Source organism: Vicia villosa, linkage group LG5, assembly GCF_029867415.1.
Source record: "Vicia villosa cultivar HV-30 ecotype Madison, WI linkage group LG5, Vvil1.0, whole genome shotgun sequence".
In the NCBI taxonomy this organism is placed as follows: domain Eukaryota; kingdom Viridiplantae; phylum Streptophyta; class Magnoliopsida; order Fabales; family Fabaceae; genus Vicia; species Vicia villosa.
In genome coordinates this window covers 8085690-8109466 of record NC_081184.1, presented here as the reverse complement: position 1 = coordinate 8109466, position 23777 = coordinate 8085690, and the positions used below count along the sequence as shown (strand labels likewise).

Here is a 23777-nt window from a genome sequence, read left to right as displayed (position 1 = left end):
AGGCAATTTGGTGGTAATTCATTTTTATATATTAAAATAGATGCCAATTCATCTTGCACTTGCACCCACTGCTCTTTCTTTTTTTTTATTCTTATTTTTATTTTTTTTTAAAGTGAGGTATATTGGAAATTTTTTTGAAATATGGATTATTTTGGAATTTCTTTCGAAAAACTGGATTATATTGGTAAAGTAATTCCATTACTATTATGAATGAAATGCTATAGACCCCTTTAAATTACTTGATCATAAATTCATAATCATTTGCAAGTATCAAACAGACTTTTCACATTTCTCAAATGACAAATCACAAATCACAAAAAGATTCAAAGGCCAGTATCTGAAATATATATATTTACTACTTACAAACAACAACAGAGGCTTTTACAGATTGTCAAACTAATAATATTATGTGGAAGTTTTAGAACTTTTCTACAGATACACCATCTCTTGTAACATCATATGCTTCCCTACTCCTTGTTTTCTTCATGCCAGCTGTCACATAGAGCTTCGAGCCTTCGGATAAAATGGTCGTCACTTTTACCCAGATAATAACTTTTGTCTTCATTCCATCTATGTCTGCTAGCTTTCCTTTCTCCAGATAACCGGTCACAGAGGTGAAGAAACGCAAGACGGATGAATCCTTGTAGCCTACTTCACATACCTGAGGAACAAAGACCACAAGCTTTCCCGTCTCTTCGTTGAATTCGTAGTTTGTTGCGTCACGAGGAAAGATTCCTATTGGTAGATCATACTCCTTTAGCAACTCTGGTAATGGCTTCTGCATTTTTCCTGTAAAGTGATATAATCAAGTTCCCTTCAATATAGAAATACTAGTATTGCTATGTCAAATAGAACAATGTGATTTCAATTCATGTGACAAAGGTGCATTTAATAGATTTCAATAACAACCATAGCTGTTATATCTAGCAGGATCTTCATAATATTTGCAATTATTGCATGAGGAAAACCTTTTTTTCTTTTGTTTTAACTTTCCGGTCCTCAGGGAGGAAAGAGGTCCTAGTAACCGAAGTTTGGCTGAGAAGTAAAATATGACCAGTGATCATTTCAGCGCAGAAAAACTTTTGTATAATAGACAATTCATGAAGTAGAGAAATATAGCAGAACTATTAGCGGCAGACGGGTTTAGAAAATTTATGTTAACAAAACTATAGAAGGAAAGGCAGCAAATTGACGGTTCTACGGTTCTAAATCAAACAGCCTGTTTCAGTTCTTCATTTTCATTCTAAATGCACAAGACATGTACTATATCAAACTGATATCAGTATGCACAGAAATTTAATACATTAGATCCATCCTAACCAAGTGTGGTTTTATCTATTTTTTCTATCATTTATTAATTTGGGATAACAAGGTTAAACACAAATGAAATCTCAAATAATACACAGGTTTCATAGCCAGGACTTGAAAGATACATACTTGAGCAACAAATGAAAATAGGAAATACAAACCTTTTATTTTGTTGACTAGCCATTTGGTTCCTCCTTCGATACTGTTTGATATTGACTACATATCAAAAGAAAAGTGTCAACAAAGACACAACCCAAGCAGGCAAGCAATGAAATTGAAAATTCATGTTTGGCAGTTATTGTAGATTTGGAAAGCATTTACTTTCAAAATAGAACAAATTAGAGGGATCATCATATATCATTATCTCTAACAACAAGATAAGGTTTTTAACAAAGCTAATGGGGTATTACCGTATTATACAGTCACACAATGTGGAACTACTTCAAACTTGTGTAATCAAATTAGCAACATTATATCTCAGGGTGATTTATACACCTAAGTTGCAGAGCCTAACCACTATCACATGCTTATGCACAACTTAAATTCCCCATAAGGCACTCAAACTAGATAAACCTAAACTTCACTACTCCCTCACCAAGGTTTTAAAAAACTGTCCGTTTTCACAAGAATGGTCGCAACAAAATGGTATCGGAAGGTGCTGATATCAATATTGTTATTGACTGTTTTTACAATAAAGAACAAATTATAGTTAATTTACACCGCGGCAACCACAATCAGCATCGCAACATCTGGACCGACCGAAATCACGAAAGCTTTTACGCAACCACGGCTGTTACTTAAAACCTCACCATTCCATAGTCATCTCATTAGTTACAACATCTTTTCTTAAGATTAACAACAATCACCAAGTCTTATCTCATTAAGCAGGGTCAGCTACATGGATTAATTTGTGCCATAATGTTCTACCGAGAACCATGCTTCTATAAAAATTGTTAATCTCGAGATTTTTCTTAATAACATCTCTCATGGACTTTCCAGGTCTTCCTTTCCCTCTAATTGTTTAATTTCTCTCCATCTGATCTACTCTCCTTACAACAGAATCTCCATGTCTTTTCTCTCTCTCTATATGCGCAAACCATTAAATCTACTTTCTACCACTTCTCTACAAGAAGTGCAACCTCAACACTCATCATTATCTATCATCATCTCTGCTACACTTACCTACATAATATAATAGGGCTATATTTCATTCATATCTATCACTAAAATTAGGTTTATGGCTATTTCTTTTCACCAAAACTCCACCTATCAGCATAAAACTTGCCTATCAACAAAAATAAACATTTGAGCTAACTTTTTACCAATTAAAATTTCAGATACCTTACAACAAAATTAAAACTTTTTCACAATACCCTAAACATTCAATTTTCCATTCAACTAATCAAAACTCACACCAAAACAACAATAAAAATTGATGAAATAAAACAGCATGGTTCAATTTCCATAAAAATTAACAATTTTTTATTCATTTTTCAGATCATGTATATTCAATCACAAAAAAATTGAAAAATTGAAATTAGGAGATTTTGATACTATACATTGATGTCATCACCGACGGAATTAAGCTCTTTGTTGGCTTTCTGGTTGAACCAATACGATCCAACCTTGCTGAACATTTGATCCATTTTCTTCTACAATACAAAACCCCAAAACGAAGTCGTTTTTGACCCAAAAGGTTTTTTTTTCTCTCTCTTCGGTTCGGTGAGAGAAAGAGAAAGAAACAGAGATGAAGGAGAACCAAGTTGCCAGCTTCTTCGCAAGGACTTTTTCGTCATTATATTTATTTATTTGTATGTCATCTTTAAATTTCACTTTTCTTTAGGTAGAAAGAGAATCAAAGGATTTTTAATAAATTTGATAAAAGAAGTCAATAAAAAATAATAGTTTGGTATAAAAGGATTTTTTAATATATATGATACAATATTTAGTCTCTTACAACGAACAGATGTTAACGGAGTTTGGTCCAGATTTATTATATTCAAGTTACACTCTATAAAAAAAGATCTACTGATTCATGATGAATAGGTAATTTGGATGTTTTGGTGCAATATGTTGAACATGATGCTTCAACATGTGTGCGGTGCAATAGCTGGCATTGACAATAGACCATATGAATGTTGTTTGGTGTATAATTTATTATTTACAATAGACTATATGAATGTTTGTTTGACAGCTGGAGATGTTTAAATCAAATTTAAATCTAAATTTCAAATATAACAAATCACATCTTATTGTTGAAAAGAATTATGGAGAAGATCATATCCAACAGAATTAACTATTTTTTGGACTAAATCAAATCAAATATCCAAAGGAGAAAAGCCTGGAAGACATTGCTCTATAAGGAGGGCCGAGTCTCACGTTTGAGACATAGATTTTGTGCGCAAGGTTTAGTATCTTTGTGTCAGGGTTTTGAGCCTTTGTAACTTGTATTCCTGCAAGCTAATGTCATCATAAGGATTAATGTTGACTTTGTGCACCACCACTATATGTTTTAGTAATTTGGCATAGTTGTTGGTTTGTCTTAGTTGAGTTGTAAATTCAACATTTAATAAGATTGTAATTGAAGTTTATCATTTGGGATTAGTGATTGAAAGAAAGTGAAAAAGATTCTCATATTTAGGAGAGACCTAAATAGAAAGTCACTAGGATTAGGAAGAGGCATTGAACATATGGAGTTGGTGTTCATAGAAGGCTAAGTGTATTAATTCGAAATAGTAAACTTCCTTTCTTGGGTAGAGTGCCCTCAAGACATAGGTGTGATTTTACAGAACTAGGTTACCAATATCTGGTGTTATTTATTGCTTTTATATTGACTCTGTATTGATGTCCATTTGTGTGTTAAATCTGGTTTAACTTTTTAGACCAATTATTCTAACACCATGTCTAACCTTTGTTCCTTCACAAATAGAATTTCAACTATTAAAATTTACAAATATATATATATATATATATATATATATATATATATATATATATATATATATATATATATATATATAATATGTTAGACCACTTTCCATGCTAATATTTTTATTTTTAAATATTTTTCGTCTCAAAACAATAACAAGAAGAAGAAAAACTTTGTCTATTAATTATATTATTGAGTTTATAAAATCTTTTGATTTTACATGTTTTAATAGTTATTTGATTTATGTTCCACTCTCAAATAAAAAAATTTAAAATAGAGAAAAAGTTGCAGGAATTCAACGTTAACTGATTCAAAAGAAAACAATTCCTCGATTTGAAATGCATTAAAAAATGACATATGCAAAAATAGATCAATTTAAATATTGTATATTGTATAAAATATTTTTGTTCCTTAAGTAAATATCAATGAATAAAATATTTTGTAAAATATAATAAAGACTGATTTCTTTGATCAACTTATCACAACAAGCAAATATTGAAAATTTTATCACACGATAATGAACATTGTTGTCCTCTTCATAGATCCGACAACAATCAACTAAATCAGCAAAGACGCGAATCTTCTAGTAACTAATTGCTTTCTTAATCTTCGGACGCAAACCGTTCTCAAACTTAATGCAGTTGGAAAACTCGCTATTCGGCCCATCATAGTGTTGGTAAAACTTTGCCAACTCACCAAATTTAGCAGCATACTCCACAATAGATTTTTTCCCTTGACTTAACTCAAGGAATTCAATTTCCTTCGTGCCACGAACATCTTCAGGAAAATACTTCCTTAAGAACTCCATGCGAAACACAATCCAAGAGATCTCCTCACCACTCGCTTCCAATCTCCTACGGGTCTCTAGCCACCAATCATCCGCCTCAACTGCTAGCATATGAGTCCCATACCGAACCTTCTGTTCAGGAGTGCAGTCCATGACACGGAAAATCCTTTCAATCTCCTTAAGCCATGTCAACGCGCCATCAAGATCATAAGTTCCCTTAAACACAGGAGGGTTCTCTCTTTGGAAGGTAGCCAAACTCCGAGAAGCAGCATTCTCTCCACCATTCGGTTGGTTCTCCAAAGCTTGAGCCATTGCTTCCAAAGCAGCAGCTATCGCAGCATCATTCCTCCCAGCCATCACAAGTCTTCACTACAACATAAAAGCAATCAACACAAACAACAATATACGCTTGTTAGACTACATTACGACACGACACATGACCGGACAAGACCGACCAGCTCTGATATCACTAATGTAACACCCCAAATCTACCCCGCAATTAACAGGAAATATCAGAGTACAAAATCTCAAAGTAAATAGAACATAACGATTTGGAGCATCACATTTTAAACAACAAAAATCACATACACATATCATGCTCGTCAACATGGATACATACCACATATAAAGGAGGGCAATATCCAATGCATTAATCATCACTTCCAAAAGGTAACCACATCGCAGCGAAAATCAAATTTCAACCACAGTCTAAGTCATGAACATCAAGGCCAACATGGCACAATATATCCAACCGATCTCAACATAACATAATGACAAAATCCAACAAAGAATAAGCAACAATAAACAAGACATAAGCAAGTAATCCAACATCCCCCTGAGTGTTACGTATCAGAGCATCGACACACCGACTCGAGCTATAAGGCACAAGACTACTCCTCGTCATTACCTGCACGTTACCAACGGAGGGTAACATTCAAACAGAAGAGGTGAGATATCATTCATTATAAAGAAATGTATGATAATATTCAAAGCGGAGAACTAATCATACATTGGTCACCACTTCTCAACGTATATCACTTACTACTACTCATATCATTCAACATCTTACCAACAACAATAATATCAATCTCAATTAAGGCATACATAGTCAATTATCGCATATGATTAAAGAAACAACCATCAACTCTACACAAGATAACATTCATGTTATGCACACACAAATATTCAATTATGATTCATCATATGACTCTACTTCTGCAACTCGAACAATGAAAATGCATGTGGTACCATTGGAGTAAAACTCCCGTTTCAAACAATTGCCATTAGGACGTCTCAAACATCCGCCACAAGGGCCGTCTCAAACATTTTCCACAAGGGCCGTCTCAAATAATGCAATGAATGTGACTCAATGATGCACATTCACACTTAACGACATAATCGACTCGAACAACATATTCTACGTAAATGGCATGATAAACTTAAACGACATAATCAATTCCGGATCTCCAATGTCAACAAAATTCAATTCAAGAAAAGTTTCCAAGAGTTTTCAAAGTTATACTAAGCATATTCTATGGAAAACATCAATTAGAGCTTCACATAGGTCCAAACGGCACTTGAAAAGGAGTCACGGTTCAAAAGTTACATCATTTCAAAGTTGGAACCATCTTTGTAAAACAGGGTCTACTTAGAGAAGGGGTCCAGAAGCAAAATACACACAAGGTCCACTTAGCGGAATACTAGCGACTCGCGACAGAAGCGAAGACCAAAACAAGGTCCGCTTAGTGGACTAGCTCCGCTTAGCGGAGGCGCGATTGTGCAGAAATTCAGTAACAGTATCAGACCTGCATAATCCCCCTCCCTTCACCCATAACTTATCCTAATCATCAATTAACCAGGTATAAGCACGAAATCTATCATCATTCATCACTATATATCAATTAAAACACATTTCAAATCATAAATCCATGCATTTTGTTCATAAACCCTAACATCTCTACACACAACTTTCCATGGATGTAAACATACAATCAAATCCCACCCAAAACATCATCATACATCCCTTTAGCATGAAAGAATCCCACCCTTACCTTTGGTTTGGATTGAAGCCAACTCTATGAAGTTGAATCTTGGAATTCTCCCTTTCTCTTCTCTTTACTCTCCTCTTCTATTTCCCAATTTTGTGTAAAAAGAGTTTCTATTCTCTAAACTTCTAAAACCCTTGTTTTAGTTAACCTTACTATCTTTCTCATAATGCTAATGGGCCTTAAATCACACCCTACACTTACTAATGCTATCTCAAGCCCAATAACTCTCTTAATTAAATCAACTTATATTATTTACTATAAAAACCTAATATATAACACCAAAATCACGTAAAAGACCTAATTAGTAAAATAAAACACATAGCATAACATGACATAATTAAATAAAACACGCAAACTAAAAACGGGCGTTACATTATACATCCTACGATTCAGAATGGGAGAAAATCTTCTCATATAATGCCTATCTTCTCTTACATAATCGGAGTATCAGTGCTTTGCGAGGAAGACATATAGCCATTTGTCGAAAACGGCGGGCGCTTGCGGCCGCATCTGGTATACCTATAGACTTTCTTGATATTTAGGGTTTCACAATAGTTTGGCTTAGGGGTTTCATCGGTTATTTGTTTTTTAGATTTGTTGTTTTTAATTTAGGGTTTCACTTATTAATTGATTGATGGATCTGTTGTAGTAGGAGCACACTTTTTGATTTAGTGTTTCACTGATTAATTGATTGATGGATCTATTGACTTGGTTGATATTTAGGGTTTCACAATTGTTTGGTTTAGGGGTTTCATCATTTAATTTTTTTTTGGATTTGTTCTTTTTGATTTAGGGTTTCACTGATTAATTAATTGATGGATCTGTTGTATTAGGAGCACACTTTTTGATTTAGGGTTTCACTGATTAATTGATTGATGGATTTGTTGTAGTAGCATCACATTTGTTTGATTCTAATTGCTCTTTATGGACTATATTTTGATTCTCATGGATGTGTGCTCTCATTTTGTGGATTATTTTTGTTATTAATTGATGGATCTGTTTTAGTAGAATCACATTTGTTTGATTCTCATTGCTCTTTGTGGACTATTTTTGTTATTAATTGATGAATTTGTTGTAGTAGCATCACATTTGTTTGATTCTCATTGCTCTTCGTGGACTATTTTTGTTATTAATTGATGGATTTGTAGTAGTAACATCACTTTTGTTTGATTCTCATTAGTCTTTGTGGACTATTTTTTTATTCTCATGGATGTGTGTTCTCATTTTGTGGACTATTTTTGTTGTTGTGGCTGCAAAGGGTTTCACAATTGTTTGGTTTAGGGGTTTCATCGATTATTTGTTTTTTGGATTTGTTCTTTTTGATTTAGGGTTTCACTGATTAATTAATTGATGGATCTGTTGTAGTAGGAGCACACTTTTTATTTAGGGTTTCACTGATTAATTGATTGATGGATCAGTTGACTTGCTTGATACTTAGGGTTTCACAATTGTTTGGTTTAGGGGTTTCATCAGTTCATTGTTTTTTTGGATTTGTTCTTTTTTATTTAGGGTTTAACTGATTAATTGATTGATGGATCTGTTGTCGTAGGAGCACACTTTTTGATTTAGGGTTTCACTGATTAATTGATTGATGGACCTGTTGTAGTAGCATCACATTTGTTTGATTCTCATTATTAATCTCAGGCTATATTTTAGGAAACTAAGTTTTGTGCTGATTGTATATCAGTAACAGAACGAGCCATGAGCTGATTTTTAGCACCCTGATATGTGAAAATTAGGTTAACTTGGTTAACCCTAATTTATGTTTGTTAGGCCTAGGGCCCAGGAGCTGCCTATAAGAAGACTGTTAGTCCTACTTTCAGAGGCAGAGGTTTTACGTGAAGAATACTTTGCGCTGCACTCTGTGCGTTAGGTTTTATTGGTCTCAGTGTTCTTTTGTGAGCCAAGCAATTGTCACTTTGATAATTGTATTGGAGTAGGGTGTGTTTGAGTTGTAATTTGCTGTGTCACTCTAAGCTTTTAAGCACGAGTGTTGTGTCCCTTGATTGAAGCTTTTAAGCAAGATCAATATTTGTTTGAAGTGTGTCTTCACTTTGAATTTATTTTTATCTGTCTTTTATCACTGTTGTGATTGAGGGGGAGTGAGTAGGAACTCAGGTCTAGCGTTAGATTGAAATTGTATTGGGTAGGTCTTAAGTGAGGGGTGCAAACTGATAGTTTAGCTCTAAATTAATATTGCTTATAGTGGATTTCCTCCCTGGCTTGGTAGCCCCTAGAGTAGGTGTTGTTATACACCGAACTGGGCAAACAATTTCCTGTGTTCCTTATTGCTATTGTTTACTTACTGCTTAATTTAATTATCTGTTCAGTAGTGGATGTCATAACATTTGATACGACATCGATGGTCTATTACTAGAATTTTCAATAACAAAGTATTTAATAAACAATTACATATACTAACATATGTTCAAGTGTGCGGGATCATAAGTCAAAGAATTTGTCGGGCTCTAACTCTGATTGAAACATATGAAGAGAAGCTAGAGACTCAGATTATGAAAGATCAGAATCTGATGACTCAAATTTTTAATGATAAGATTCTGATGTCTCACAACTAGGTAACCCAGCTTCTGGTGGAAACTCAGACTCTGAAGACCATGAGCGAAGGAACTTAACCTCTGACCCGTACTCAAATTTTAAAAGTAGGTCTATCTTGTCAAGTCGAGTCACGGTTTAAAAATAGAAAAATATTGTTTGAAACAAGTATTAAAAGAGGGACTAACATGGCTCAGTTAAATTTTTTAAGGGATTAAATAGAGACTTTTTTCTCTTTTTTTGTGAGGACTAAAATGAGTCTTCATTGACAGTCCAGTCACGGTTCAAAAATAAGAAAAAAAAACAATTTGAAAAAAATATTAATAGAGGGACTAACATGGCTCGGTTAAATTTTATAAAGGATTTAATAAAGATTTTTTTTCAAAGACTAATATGACCTCTGCAGTTTTTGTGAGAGACTAAAATGGACATTCACTTTAAAAAAAATGACTCTAGACTGCCATAGTGGTCTACTCCTAGGGTCGGCCCTGTATATGTTCTTGAGTCAGAAATGAAATGTATTCGTTTTATACTATATCTTTTTATTATTAATCATAATGCTCCTTCATGCGTATTATATAAGTCAATTTCTTATAGAATGAGTGATACCAGAGTTCATAATTGAAAGGTAAGTGTGTAAGTGTATGGCATAAGTTTAGCATTTTGTTCTAAATTTGTTTTTCTTTTGGTGTTATGTACAAAAGTTTTTCTAATTATTTGAGGGTTGCAAAATTGAAATTCTTTGACAGGTAAATTTCCTTATGGAACCAATCGAGTGTTCACATTTTTTGTTTGACTGCCTGTGATGTAATGGTAGAGCCATAGAGGATTTTGATGATTCAAAAAGTCTATAATGTAAGATATTATTATCATATAATATTAGAAATTGAATGTTTCATGCCAAATATTGAATGTTTACTAAGAATGCTTTACTTAAGTTTGTTTCTGGGTTAAGTTGATTGGTCGTTTTAGAGAAGGTAATATTGTAATGGTGATTAAAAATTAAGGGTATAGATATTTATAATTTTATAATTTGTTATATACAATTATTTAACCAAAATATTTATGATTAAAATGATAATATGATTAAAATTTAAAAAATGACTAAGAAGTTAATATCAAAGAGATTAAATTGATTAATTGAATTTAACGGATTTAAAAGTCATAGTAATATAGTTTGAACATATTTTGACTTTGTAAAGTTTATGATCATGTTTTATTTGGTTTTGATATTCAATAACATAAAATTATCAACCAATATTAAACTACAGCTATCAATTATAGAAATGTGTTTTTCCATTGTCTATATAAATAATAAACACACAAAAATTTTACTACATCGCAATATTTAATATTTAATAATAACGAAAACATGGACAAAAATATGTTTTTCTTTTTTCTACATAATTAATACACCATAAAAAAAATTCACTGAATCACAATGTGACTAATATTTTTGTAACTAATATCAAAACAAAAAAAGTTATATCCAAAAAATGTGATGTAAACTTAAAAAGGATTATTTATACAAAATAATATAGGCTTCAATTTATTATCTTTCTTAAAAATAATAATTTCTTTTGGTAAAAAAATTGACTTTTATTTATTTATTTCATTTTTAATATATTTTGAAAACAAATGCGCGTATCATATTAGTACCCATGCGTATCTCATTAATTTGAGAAAGAGTAACAAAACAATTGAAAAATAAAAGAAATGAAAACTGTTATTATTAATTATTGGAACTTCATTTAAAATATAATATAGTCAATATATTTAGAGAAAAATGTAGTATATTTAAGACGATAAATAGATATATTTATTTTTAACTATAATTCGATTTTCAGTTGTCACATTGTTAGAATATAATAGATTTTACTATATGCAATTTTTGTTACACTACAAGAAATCCTTGAAATAGCCAGGGGAATTAGCCAGGGGTAAACCTTCACGCAAATAAATGACGTTGTTTGGGGTAAAGCCCCTCGCAAAACACAATTTCAAAAAAAAAAACAACATTTGCATACCTAGGGGATACCCATCGCAAATAGAAGAAGAGGGAAATTTTGATTTTCAAAATCTGCATTGCGAGGGGATACCCCAAGCAAAATAAAGTGGCGCCAAAAAGAAAAATTTGTGGACAGCTAATGCAGCATTTAGCGAGGGGCATCCCCAAGGAAATAATAGTGCTGATTTTAGCGAGGGGTAGCCCCTCGAAAAAAAGACAGTATTGTCTTATCAACTGTGCTAGCAGTCTGCGCGTGCAGTCCCCATATTTCAAGGTTACAATTTGCGAGGGGTCCCCACACGCCCCATTGGACCGTTTCATTACCGAGGGGCAGCCCCCCGCTGATATCTGAATTAGATCCGTTGCGCATTGGACCGTTTAGTTAACATTATTATTTATCTTTCTTCTTCCTTTTAACAACAAAATTTCATTCCTCAACTTCTCAATCTCATCCCTCTCAATTTCTCTCAAAACTTCATTCCTCTCAACTTCTCAACAACACTTAAGGTAAAAATTCTCCTCAACTTACTCTCTACAATAGTATACATTCTTTTTGATTTCATATATAATCTAATTTTCGTTTTTTTTTTTTACAACAATTGAATCATAGAAGACACAATCTTGGAATAAAGCTCTGATATTTTGAAGGAAATTTTCAAAGTCTACACCAAAGTTGTCTTCAAATAAGGTACATATAAAATTTATGAACTTTTTTATATGTGTTTATGATGGAAGTGTATATATATATATATATATATATATATATATATATATATATATATATATATATATATATATATATATATATATATATAGTGTGTATGTTGTTATATATAAATTTTCTGTGTGTTTGTTATATATAGATTACAATTTAGATTTTTTTTTGTATGTGTTTATAATTTTTTTTTTAATTTTTTCGAAATTAAATTCAATAGTTGCTGATTTTTGAAATTAATAGTTTAAATATAGTATCAATATAAATAATATAATTTATGTTTAGTATTAAAAATAAGATTTTGTTTGGTATATTTTTATGTGTGTTAGTAAATATTATAATCTTTATTTAGAAAATTATTTAAATATTAAATAAAAATACGATTTTTAAATATTATACAAATATTATTTAAAAAATATTAGCTTTTTTATTTTGTATTAATAAAAACAGTCTAATTTTTATTTAAGTTTAAAAACAGTATGTATACTTAATAATATTATAACAGTACTATGTATAGTTTAAAAATAATAAGTATATAATAGTTTAAAATCAGTATATAATAGTTTATAATCATTATATAATAGTTTATAATCAGTATATTTAAAATAAGTATATAATATTAAAATCAGTATGTATAGTTTAAAAGGAAGAAGTATTTAAAAAAAGAGCATATAAATTTTGTATAGTTAATATTATTATATAAAAATACAGTATATAAATTTTGTACTTTTGAAATTAATAGTATATATAAACAAGTAAAATCAAGTAAATATATTTTAAAAACAAATATTTTTTAGGACTAAAAACAAGTATATAGTTTATGTTTAGAAAAAGATAAATATTGAAGATAATTTTATTGTATATAATAAAAAATAGTATATAAAAACAATATATTTATTAGAACGGTATATAAATAAATAGTATATATGTGTTCATATCTAACAAATTTGTGTGCTTTTGTGTATATATATATTTTTTAAAAACAAGTACGTATGTTTAGGACTAAAAACAAGTAAATATATTTTAAAAACAAATATTTTTTTAGGACTAAAAATAAGTATATAGTTTATATATGATAACATGTATATATATTTTTAGGACTAAAAACAAGTAAATATATTTTAAAAACAAATATTTTTTAGGACTAAAAATATTTAAAGATAATATATTTATTAAAACGGTATATAAATAATATATATATATATATATATATATATATATATATATATATATATATATATATATATATATATATATATATATATATATATATATATATATATATATATATATATATATATATATATATATATATATATATATATATATATATATATATATATATACTAGTAACAAACCCGTGCATACGCACGGGTTCTGTTCGGTTACGCGAATTTGGATACATAATTTATTTTAAATAAAAATGTTAAGAAAAAAATTTGATAAATAATTGATTATTTCATATATAAAAATATTTAGATCAATAATAGATTTTTTCCCGTATACTATTTTTGAATTAAAAATAATTAATCATAAAAATCATTTCTCGTATATAAAAATATTTAAATCAATAATAGATTTTTTCCCGTATACACACTTCATTTTTGTTTAGGTATCATTTACAAAAATATTTGCATCAATAGTAAATTTCGTATATAAAAATATTTAGATCAATAATAATTTTTTTCCCGAATACCATTTTTTTGAAAAAAATATTTGGGTCATAAATACCATTTTTCGTAAATAATTAATTTTTTTCCGTATACAAATATTATTTTTGTTTAGGTATCATTTACAAAAATATTTGGATCAATATTAAATTTTCGTATATTAAAATATTTAGATCAATAATATATTTTTTCCCGTATACCATTTTTTGATAAAAAATATTTGATCATAAATACAATTTTTCGTATATAAAAATATTTAAATCAATAACAGATTTTTTCCCGTATACAAACTTCATTTTTGTTTAGGTATTATTTAAAAAAATAAGGGTATTTTGGACTATTCCACAACCATTAATTTTCTTATATTATAGATTGATAGAATTTTTTTGGAAGATAGAAGTGAAAAAGTGATGAAAGAGAAAAAAATAGAGAATAGAGAGAGGTTTGATAAAATATAAGAGTTGTATTATTTTAATAATAAAATTAAGAACTTTATGGTACAAAGACCCAAAAACCACAATTTTAATGTGGTGGCAAAAAATCAAATAAGGGTATTTTAGACTTTTCCACAACCATTAATTTTCTTATATTATAGATATGTTCATATCTCACAAATTTGTGTGCTTTTGTTTATATATATTTTTTAAAAGCAAGTATGTATATGCTTAGGACTAAAAACAAGTAAATATATTTTAAAAACAAATATTTTTTTAGGACTAAAAACAAGTATATAGTTTTTATATGATTCACATGTATATATATTTTTAGGACTAAAAACAAGTAAATATATTTTAAAAACAAATATTTTTTTAGGACTAAAACCACGTAAATATATTTTATATAATATGTTTAGAAAAAGACAAATATTGAATATAATTAAACATGATTCACATGTGCAGTATGGAACATTACCAATTCTATCGTAGTTGGATGTATGATAGAATGTTTCCTGGACGACGTGGGCTTAAACCATTTTTTATGGAAGGAGTTGTCGCGTTTCTCTCGTATGCGTTTGCTCAAGAATGTTGTCGCAGGGAAGGAGGGGTAAGGTGTCCGTGTTTAAAGTGTGGTTGCAGAAATATTATTAGTGACCCTAGTGAAGTGAAGCGTCACTTGGAGAGAGTGGGTTTTAGGCCAAATTACTGGGTTTGGACATCTAATGGGGAAACAATGCAGGAGATGAATAGAGAGGCTTCTAGCAGTCAAACACATATAGAACCAGATATAAATAGAGTTGATCCAGGGAGTAGTTCATCACATATGCAGTGCCAGGAGCAATTTAATCTCGTCGAGGAGATGTTCACTGACGCATTAGGGGTGAATGTGGCGTATGATGAACCACAAGACTTAGATGGAGAAGAGCTCCCGAATGAGAAAGCTCAAAGGTTTTATCAGCTGTTGAAAGAAATAAATATACCATTGTTTGAGGGGTCTTCTGACTCTAAGCTATCAATGTGTGTGAGACTTTTGGCTGCGAAATCAAATTGGAATGTTCCTGATCAGTGTTTAGAATTCTTTGCGAGATTGATGTTGGACGCGACTCCTGTGAAAGAAAACATGCCTACAAGTTATTATGATGCAAAGAGGGTGGTGTCGAAGTTGGGATTAGAAGTTAAAAAGATTGATTGTTGCATTAGAGGTTGCATGTTGTTTTATGACAACGAGTTTGGTACAAATGATGGGGAATTGGAGGAATGTAAGTTTTGCGAGAGTCCGAGGTATTTAGTTAGTAGTAAAGGAGTTGACCAAAGGCAAAATCGCATTGCAGCGAAATCTATGTTTTATCTACCAATAATACCTAGGTTGCAAAGAATGTTTGCATCAATGCACAGTGCAAGCCAAATGGCATGGCACCATACAAACATAATTAGTTCAGGCATGATGCGACATCCATCTGATGGCGAGGCATGGAAACACTTTGATAGAGTTCATCCTGAATTTGCACTTGAACCTAGGAATGTCCGACTTGGATTATGCTCAGATGGGTTCACTCCTTATAATTTTTCAGGAAATGCATATTCTTGTTGGCCAGTTATTGTTACCCCGTACAATCTCCCTCCTGAGATGTGCATGACGAAACCTTACATGTTTTTGACATGCATATGGAGACAGGTGGATCTAGCATGCCATTACCCATTCCTTCAGAGGATGATACCAGTGCTCCTGGAGATACCAGTGCTCCTGGAGATACCAGCGCTCCTGGAGATACTAGTGCTGAGGAGCAAACGAAGAGGAAGCGTATTTTGAAAAAAAATACGACTCAAAAAATTAAGTATCATGAGGGCAGACTAATCATTTATCCCGATGCAGGATCGTAAGTTTTTGTGTTTTTATATTATATTTTAAATATGAGTTTTATTTAATCAATACTAACTCAAGATTTTGTTGTTTAGAATTGTTCCCTCACATCAGGCAGTATCGATCATAACAAATATTATAAAAGAGAAGTACACACAATTTTGGCCGTCTTATGGAGCTGTACATGAAGATGAGAGGGAAAAATGGTTTCAGGCATTTCAGGTATAATTTACTTATTCATTTTGACATTTCCTTTTTAATTTTTGTGATATTCATGATTCTACTTTATTTAATATTTTTAAATTCATACAACAATGTAGGAGCATTGTGTTTGGGATGTTAGAGATGAGGCCGCGATTAAAGAAAACTTTCACACAAAATGTGCTGCTCGATTTTCTGATACCATGAGGAATGTTAGACTTAAATGGGAAGCAAAAGGGACGCGTCCACGTTGGATAGGAGAAGATATATTCCCACAGCTTATTGATCATTGGAATTCTGATAAGTTTAAGGAAATATCTGAGCAGGCAAAGAAAAATAGAGCATCTGAAGTTGGTGGCTGCAACTACGCAGCGGGAAGTATTAGTGTGGCTGAAGTTGCGCGAAGGATGGTACATAAATTTATTAATTTTTTATTAAACTTTTATTTAAATGTTTCATTATGTATAATTAATTTTTTTTACTTATTTAGCGTGAAGAATTAGGCAGAACTCCACTTCTTAGTGAGCTCCACATGGAGACTCATCTCAAGAGAAATGGAGAGTTTATTGACGAGCGCGCAAAAATCACTCAAGTAAGTTATTTTTATGTCAAAGATATTTTATTTATTTCTTTTATATGTACATAGTTTTATTTCTTTTTTATATGTAATAGTTTATTTGAATCATGATAACATTTAATTTTTTTATAGGAGAATTTTGATAAAGAACTTGCCATAAAGTTGTCAGAGCATCCTGAAATACCCGAACCACCACCGGGGTATCCTGTTGACCCCAGTATTGGTTTTCAGACTTGGTATAAGGTTTCAGGTGGAAAGAAGAAAAATGGGAGAGTGTATTGTACTTGAGGGTATTCCAAAAATATCAAGCGGCGTAGTAGAGATTTCAAAACGAGATATACTGATGGAGAAGGATCATCCACTCCACCTATATTAACCTCCGAAATGCTTGAAACTGTGAGAAACTTGGCAAATACTGAGGCAGCACAACAAGTAGCAGCAAGAAATTTGGAAATTGAAGAGATGAAGAGAAAACAATTAGAGATGCAGGAGGAAATGCAAAGAAGAGAAAGAGAATTACGGGAAGAAATGAGGAGAGAATTTCAGGAAGAAATGAGGAGGCAGGCACAGGAATATCAAGAAGCAATGCGAATTGCAAATGAGCGGTCACAAAGGTTTGATCAATTTTTTGCTTCACAAAATATGAGTTGTGGTGGATTTGGAGGAATTAGTGGACATGGAGGAGCTGATGAAGAAGAGGAGGAACAAGATGGGGGAATAATTAAATTTACATATTTAAGTTTATTTTAATTTGTATGGAACAATTTGTGTTAATTATTTTGAACTTATTTTTAAATATTATTGTAATTTTGTATGGAGTTTAATTTTTAATATATTTGCTTAAATATTAATTATTATATGTATTTTAATAATTTTGTTTTAATTTAATTTATTATTTATATATTTTAATTTAAATTATATTATATATATATATATATATATATATATATAAATTATTATGTACGATATTGAAAATTATATTTTTTTTCAAAATATAAACAATTTGCGAGGGGCTATTCCCCAAGCAAAATATCTGACGCAGTCTGCCCATGCGCAGACTGCTAGCTGGTGCCTATTGCTGTAGCCTGCAGAGTAGAATTTTGACTTTTCAATTAGCGAGGGGGAAAGCCCCTGGCAAATTAGCGAAGTGTGTATCCCCACGGTAATTGAGTTGCGACCCCCTGTTTTGCTAGGGAAGCTGTCCCCTCGCAAATTGTGCATTTGTGAGGGGTTTTTGCCTTTAGTGAGAGATTTAACCCCTGACAAATTGCAGTATTTCTTGTAGTGTTAATGGTATTTAATCATTTTTATTTAGAGATTAAAGAATTGTTTTATCTTTAAAAATAGTTTATTTTTTTATATTTTTAAAAATTATTTTTATAAAATTACTTTTAAAATATTAAAAAAAATTAAATTCTTTTTTATAAATAAAATGATTAAGTTTGATAGATTGTAACTTAAAAAAATATATTATTAAATATTAAAATATAGTCAAACTCAAATATTTTTTTTATAAAATAGTATTTAAAATAACTTTTAAAGTTTTTAATATTCAGAAAAAGTTAAAATAAAATAATGAAATTCTAAAAAAAATTAAAAAAATTAATTTTTTTAATAACATTATAAAAATTATTTTAAAAATTGAAACAAATTGTCTATAAAATAATATTGTGTAATGTGTAGGACTAGACAGTGTTAAAAAATGTTACATATTTTATTTTATTTTATTGTACTTGTCTTAAAGTGAATGTTTAAATGATTTTCAACTTATCAAGACTATCCATTATAATTGGATGGATACTAACTCTTTTGTTTGTCCTTTAACATTCAGTTTTTTACACAAACAAAAGAACTAAACAATGACTAAATTGTAATCAACAAATTTCCCACTAAACTCATGAGCAATTTTCAACTAACTACCCATTATAATTGGATCGATACTAACTCCCTTACTTGTCCTTTAACATCTACTTTTTTTACACTAACAAAAGGACTAAGTTATAACCAACAAATGCTTCCGTAAATTCATGAGCAATTTTCAACTAACTATCCTTCCCAATTGGATGAATACTAACTCTCTTATTTGCCCTTCAACATTCATTTTTTTAACTAACAAAAGGTCTAAATTGTAATCAATAAATTTCTCACTTAACCCGTAAACAATTTTGACCTAATATCCTATACCAATTGACATGTGTCATATTTCAAAATTCCCCTTCAAATACAATCAATTTACTACTTGGTTTCCTCATTTCACACTTTCAATGTCTAGTTCCAAAATAACTTTCAACCTTCTATCTTTGCTTCCTTTCCCTACAAATTTATACACATGCTCTATTTTTCCCTCATCAGTTCTTCTTTCATTCATGCATTCTTCTATATTTCATGCATTCTTCTTCTTCTTCTTCTTTCACGACAACATTTCATGCATTCTATTTTTTATTTTTTCATCCATTTTATTTTGCATTCATTGTGCTTTTATGTTTATGACTTGGCTTTTTTCTGTTATGTTGTTCAACATCAGTTTTGCTTTATCAATGCAAGATTTTCAATAATGACATTAACGATTCTTGGTTTTTTGGCTTTTAACGCCGTTTATGTCAAGCTTCATGATTTTACAATTTATCAATGCCCAACTTTTGATCAAAACTATAGAAGTTCCAAGCTTTCTACTTCTTTTTGTCATATTTGTGATAACATTTTAAGCATGAAATATATTTTGATTTGCAGTTAAAGTTTACATGTCATAGGCTTTGCATATACTATATTTTATCTAATGATTCTCATTTACGCTTCATATATTTTGCATTTATATTTCATGAAATGTATTTTAATTTGCAATTAAAATATGTATTTTGATTTTGCTTTCTCTAATGATTCTCATACTTTGTTTTGGGTTTAAGTTTATCATTTTATGGATATACTTTGTTAAGGATTTTGATTTCTCTAATGATTTCATATACTTAAAGCACATACTTTGTTTTGAGTTTATGTTCATCACTTTATGCATATATCACTTAATGATATAACCATTCCGATTAAAACACATATTTTGATTACATTTAGTTTTATATAATCATTACTCTTGTCAAGTTTTTTGTTTCCATGTCTCGCTTTTGCCAGATTCTATCTCATGTTTTTGTTTGTCCTGGTATGCTATAAAATCTCGGTGGAATCCGTTCGGGTTAATGAAAATTTCCCCTTACTACTCGACAGAACTCCAAAGCATTACTCTAAATAAAGAAACTTTATAAGGCTCGTGTCTCCTTTTCTTAGAATGACCCTACATCTAACTCTCCTTGTGATCCTGTTTTATCTCGTGATACCCTCTTTTTTCTATTATTGATGTCTCTTCTAACAAGAAACATACATATGACTCTAACTCTACTCATAATAAGATTGTATTCGATGATGCCCTCTCCGAGATCCATGTAGTTGTACCTGGTGCATCTAGTGTGGCTAAGGTTGTTAAGGTTGTTGGTCAGAAGCCATATGCGTCTAGTAAATCTAAGGTTGGTAAGGTTGTTGGTGAAAGACATATGTTCCCTAAGGTTTCTAAAGTGTGAGAAGAACAGACTGATGTCGATAATGAGAGGATCATATCAATCAATAGTTTTATTTAAAATTCATACTTATATTAAATTATGTATTAATAACTAAATGATTTGCTTTATTGGGTTTATTTTTCCAAAACAATAAAATCTCTTCAATATATAATTGTTGAATGTATATTGGAGTACTTTTAGTTTATCGTTTCCATAGGGATTGGTGTGATATCACCGTCGTTCTATAGTTTATATTGTCTTGAGTTAAAGTTACTTTGAGTATGGTTTCAATTTTGTTAACGGAACTGTTCGGTCTCATACAAGAATTGAGAAACGATATTTGCGGTTTTAAAAGATGGTAAAAGAATATCAAGATTAGGGTTTTATAATTTACTTCATATGTATTTTCTTGATAAAGCATGTGAACTCATAAATACACATATCCTCTCAATATGTTTCATGTCTAAACCATATTGTGAGATTTGCCATTTTGATTCTTAAATGATCTCTCAACTTAACTATCAAAATGACAACATTCAAAGCTTAATATTGGTGAATATCAACTCACAAAGCTATTTCCAAACTTTATTTGTTGATAGATGAAAAACCTAGTTCAAAACTTGAAAACTATTTCTCAATAAGAAAACAAATCACATATAAATATAAACACAAGGTTTTTCACCATATATTAATCATCACTTGTTCACATACAAAGGATAAAAAGAAATACATACTACAAGATAAATTATCTACCTCTAATCTTGACACCAAGAAGGATTTAGCCACCCATTTCCATGGTGACTTGAGCAACAAATAAACAATCAAGCTTTATGAACATCAAACTTGAAGTCTCAAAGATTGATGGTTAAAAGCTACGATTTTGGTTAACAATGGAATATTTAGGGTTTTTACACACAAAAGCTTGATTTCTAGGTCAAGAGAGAGAAACAAAAGATGGAATTGATGTTCAAAATATCTACAAAGTACTAAAATAGCATGGTCTATCTACCCAAATTCGTCGGGCGGCTGCAAAGCTTCGCCCAGCGAAACCCACTAAATGGGCCACGTGACCTAAAACAACGCAAAAGAAGAGACCAAAAATATCTTCACTCGCCCGGTGAGCCAAATGCTCCGCCGGGCGGACCAAGGCAGAAGTGAGGCCAAAATTTCACCCCCTTCGCCTCGAGCTCGCCCGACGGCTTTTCGCCTCCAAGCCTCGCGTCGGGAGAGCTTTCACAAACACATCCAAAACCTCGATTCTTCAGCTTTTTTCCCGATTTTTCTGCACTTTTACTATCACCAAACACTGAAACACTAAAAAACACATTAAAATACTAAATATTCACATTTTCCAAAATCACTTATTAACATAAGCTATTTTACTAAAAAACATAGAAAAAGACTAAAAAGCGGCACAATTCTACATGAAAAACTAACTACATTTGACACTTAACAATAGTCGATTTAATAAAATGTTAAGTGTGACTTAATTTTAAAGTATACATATAGTGGAGCTTTAAACATGGCTACCAATACTTATATGAGGACATTAAAGATATTACTCTTCAAGTATCAATATCCATAGTCAAGTTGTAATACAAATTAAGCTTTTACCATTTAGCATCTCATTGTTTCTTTGAATTGGACTTTTGTGACTCTCTGAATAGAGGGCTTAGTAAATTTATTATTTTGTTGCCTTCATTTATTCATCTTAAAGATGGTGGGTTACTCTTATGCCATAAGAATGAATAACTCTTTTTCTAAATCCATCATATGTTTGAAAGAACACCATTAATGAAATGATTGATAATTTTTGGTGGATCTCGTGTCTTTTTTGTTTTCACTAGAATATGAGAAAAAGTCATAAAAAGACAAATAATAATATTTAAAAGACATGTTCGTGTTCTTATTTTCTACAATTATATCATCTCTCATAGACATAGTAATTTAGCCAACAAAAATTATCTTATCATAAATATAGGACAATAAGGAGTTCTTAATCTTGCCCTATGAAATTGTTAAAATGATCTCTATTTGGAGTATTTAGTAACATTCATTCTCAATTATTTTTATAAGTAAACTTTATTTTTAAATTAATTGAATAACTGGGGATGGTGATGTATTCGATCTATATATAAATTAAATATATTAATTATTTAATAAATTAAAAAAAATTGTTTATCATATTAATCAGAGATAATAATATTCTACCTATAGTCTATTTAGTTTGGATTAGTTAATTTGAATTTATTTATGAACATAAAATTTATAAGACTTTGAGAGAATTTTTAAATACATCTTAAGAAATTTTTCATACGCTTTTTTTCAATAATTTTTTAGTTTGTAAAAATTTCTTATGAAAACAGACTATGTTATACAAAAATAATTTAATATTATTTTATAATTTATAATAGAAATATTTTATGTAAACTTGTACATAAATGTTTTTTCTTTCTGAACTGCTAATATGTCGTGGATTTGATTGGCATGTCCCCATCATCATTAAATTGTTAAACCATAAATGGAAGAAATAAGGTTTTTTCTTTCAAATGTAGGGTACATGATTTGGTGGTATCATTAAAGCTAATTTTACAATTTTCCGAATTTGGACTTTTTAAGGATTTTAATTTGGCTTGACCCATGTATGTTTTGTGATAAAATTTATTTTAAGAACAAATAAATGTCTTATAAATTAAATTAAACTGAGTGATATGTAAATATTTTTATAAATGCTATCTGAGTCTTGAAGTCTGTCCTCATTCTGATGAGTCTCTAAAGTCTAACTCACCTAAAAAATATTTTATAAAAAAATCTCTCCAAAAAAATATATTTTAAGAGAAACTTCAAACTATTTTCATAACAAATTGGTACCCAAAGGACATTAATCTACGATTTGAGTTATTTTACTTAATAAAAATTTTCCATTTAATTAAATGTTGAGGGTGGGGTGTGGATTTGATATGGAATCTACCTTTTTAAATGGATTTTTGACAAAGGTGGGGACCATTCTTCATCGTTGAAGAACCACTATAGTCTTTGAATTTTTTTCGGATCTCTAATTAGAGGTTCAATTTATTGAGGAGAGAGATAGGAGGTTTGAACTTGAACACATAATAGGGATAATATTTTCTTTTGTGG

At 30.5% G+C, this 23777-nt stretch overlaps 2 protein-coding genes across 3 annotated transcripts; one reads left to right on the top strand and one right to left on the bottom strand.

Annotated features, from left to right (window-relative positions):
* Nucleotides 1-268: 268 nt before the first annotated feature.
* LOC131601260 (uncharacterized protein At5g01610-like) lies at nucleotides 269-3098 on the bottom strand. The gene is made up of 3 exons (XM_058873032.1): nucleotides 2868-3098; nucleotides 1470-1524; nucleotides 269-789 (listed from the first exon to the last, which is right to left on the bottom strand). Exons 1-3 carry the CDS (start codon nucleotides 2952-2954, stop codon nucleotides 419-421), a joined length of 513 nt encoding a protein of 170 aa, XP_058729015.1. The 5' UTR covers nucleotides 2955-3098; the 3' UTR covers nucleotides 269-418.
* An 8626-nt stretch (nucleotides 3099-11724) lies between these two features.
* LOC131606221 (uncharacterized) lies at nucleotides 11725-17828 on the top strand. Of its 2 annotated transcripts, none has more exons than XM_058878483.1 (5): nucleotides 11725-12140; nucleotides 12247-12321; nucleotides 16637-16927; nucleotides 17008-17109; nucleotides 17227-17828. In XM_058878483.1, the coding sequence occupies exons 3-5, from the start codon at nucleotides 16721-16723 to the stop codon at nucleotides 17380-17382; spliced, it is 465 nt and encodes a 154-aa protein (XP_058734466.1). In that variant the 5' UTR covers nucleotides 11725-12140; nucleotides 12247-12321; nucleotides 16637-16720; the 3' UTR covers nucleotides 17383-17828. The 2 variants fall into 2 exon arrangements, with proteins under 2 accessions (XP_058734466.1, XP_058734465.1); XM_058878482.1 differs by having other exon boundaries at nucleotides 12244-12321.
* The last annotated feature ends 5949 nt before the right edge of the window (nucleotides 17829-23777 follow it).

Coding starts and splice junctions, on each gene's coding strand:
- LOC131601260 (XM_058873032.1), bottom strand. CDS start 2,954: ATGGATCAAATGTTCAGCAAGGTTGGATCGTATTGGTTCAACCAGAAA. Junction 1,525..2,867: donor CCGTCGGTGATGACATCAAT/GTATAGTATCAA, acceptor TTTGATATGTAG/TCAATATCAAACAGTATCGA. Junction 790..1,469: donor GCTAGTCAACAAAATAAAAG/GTTTGTATTTCC, acceptor ATCACTTTACAG/GAAAAATGCAGAAGCCATTA.
- LOC131606221 (XM_058878483.1), top strand. CDS start 16,721: ATGAGGAATGTTAGACTTAAATGGGAAGCAAAAGGGACGCGTCCACGT. Junction 16,928..17,007: donor CTGAAGTTGCGCGAAGGATG/GTACATAAATTT, acceptor TTACTTATTTAG/CGTGAAGAATTAGGCAGAAC. Junction 17,110..17,226: donor AGCGCGCAAAAATCACTCAA/GTAAGTTATTTT, acceptor ATTTTTTTATAG/GAGAATTTTGATAAAGAACT.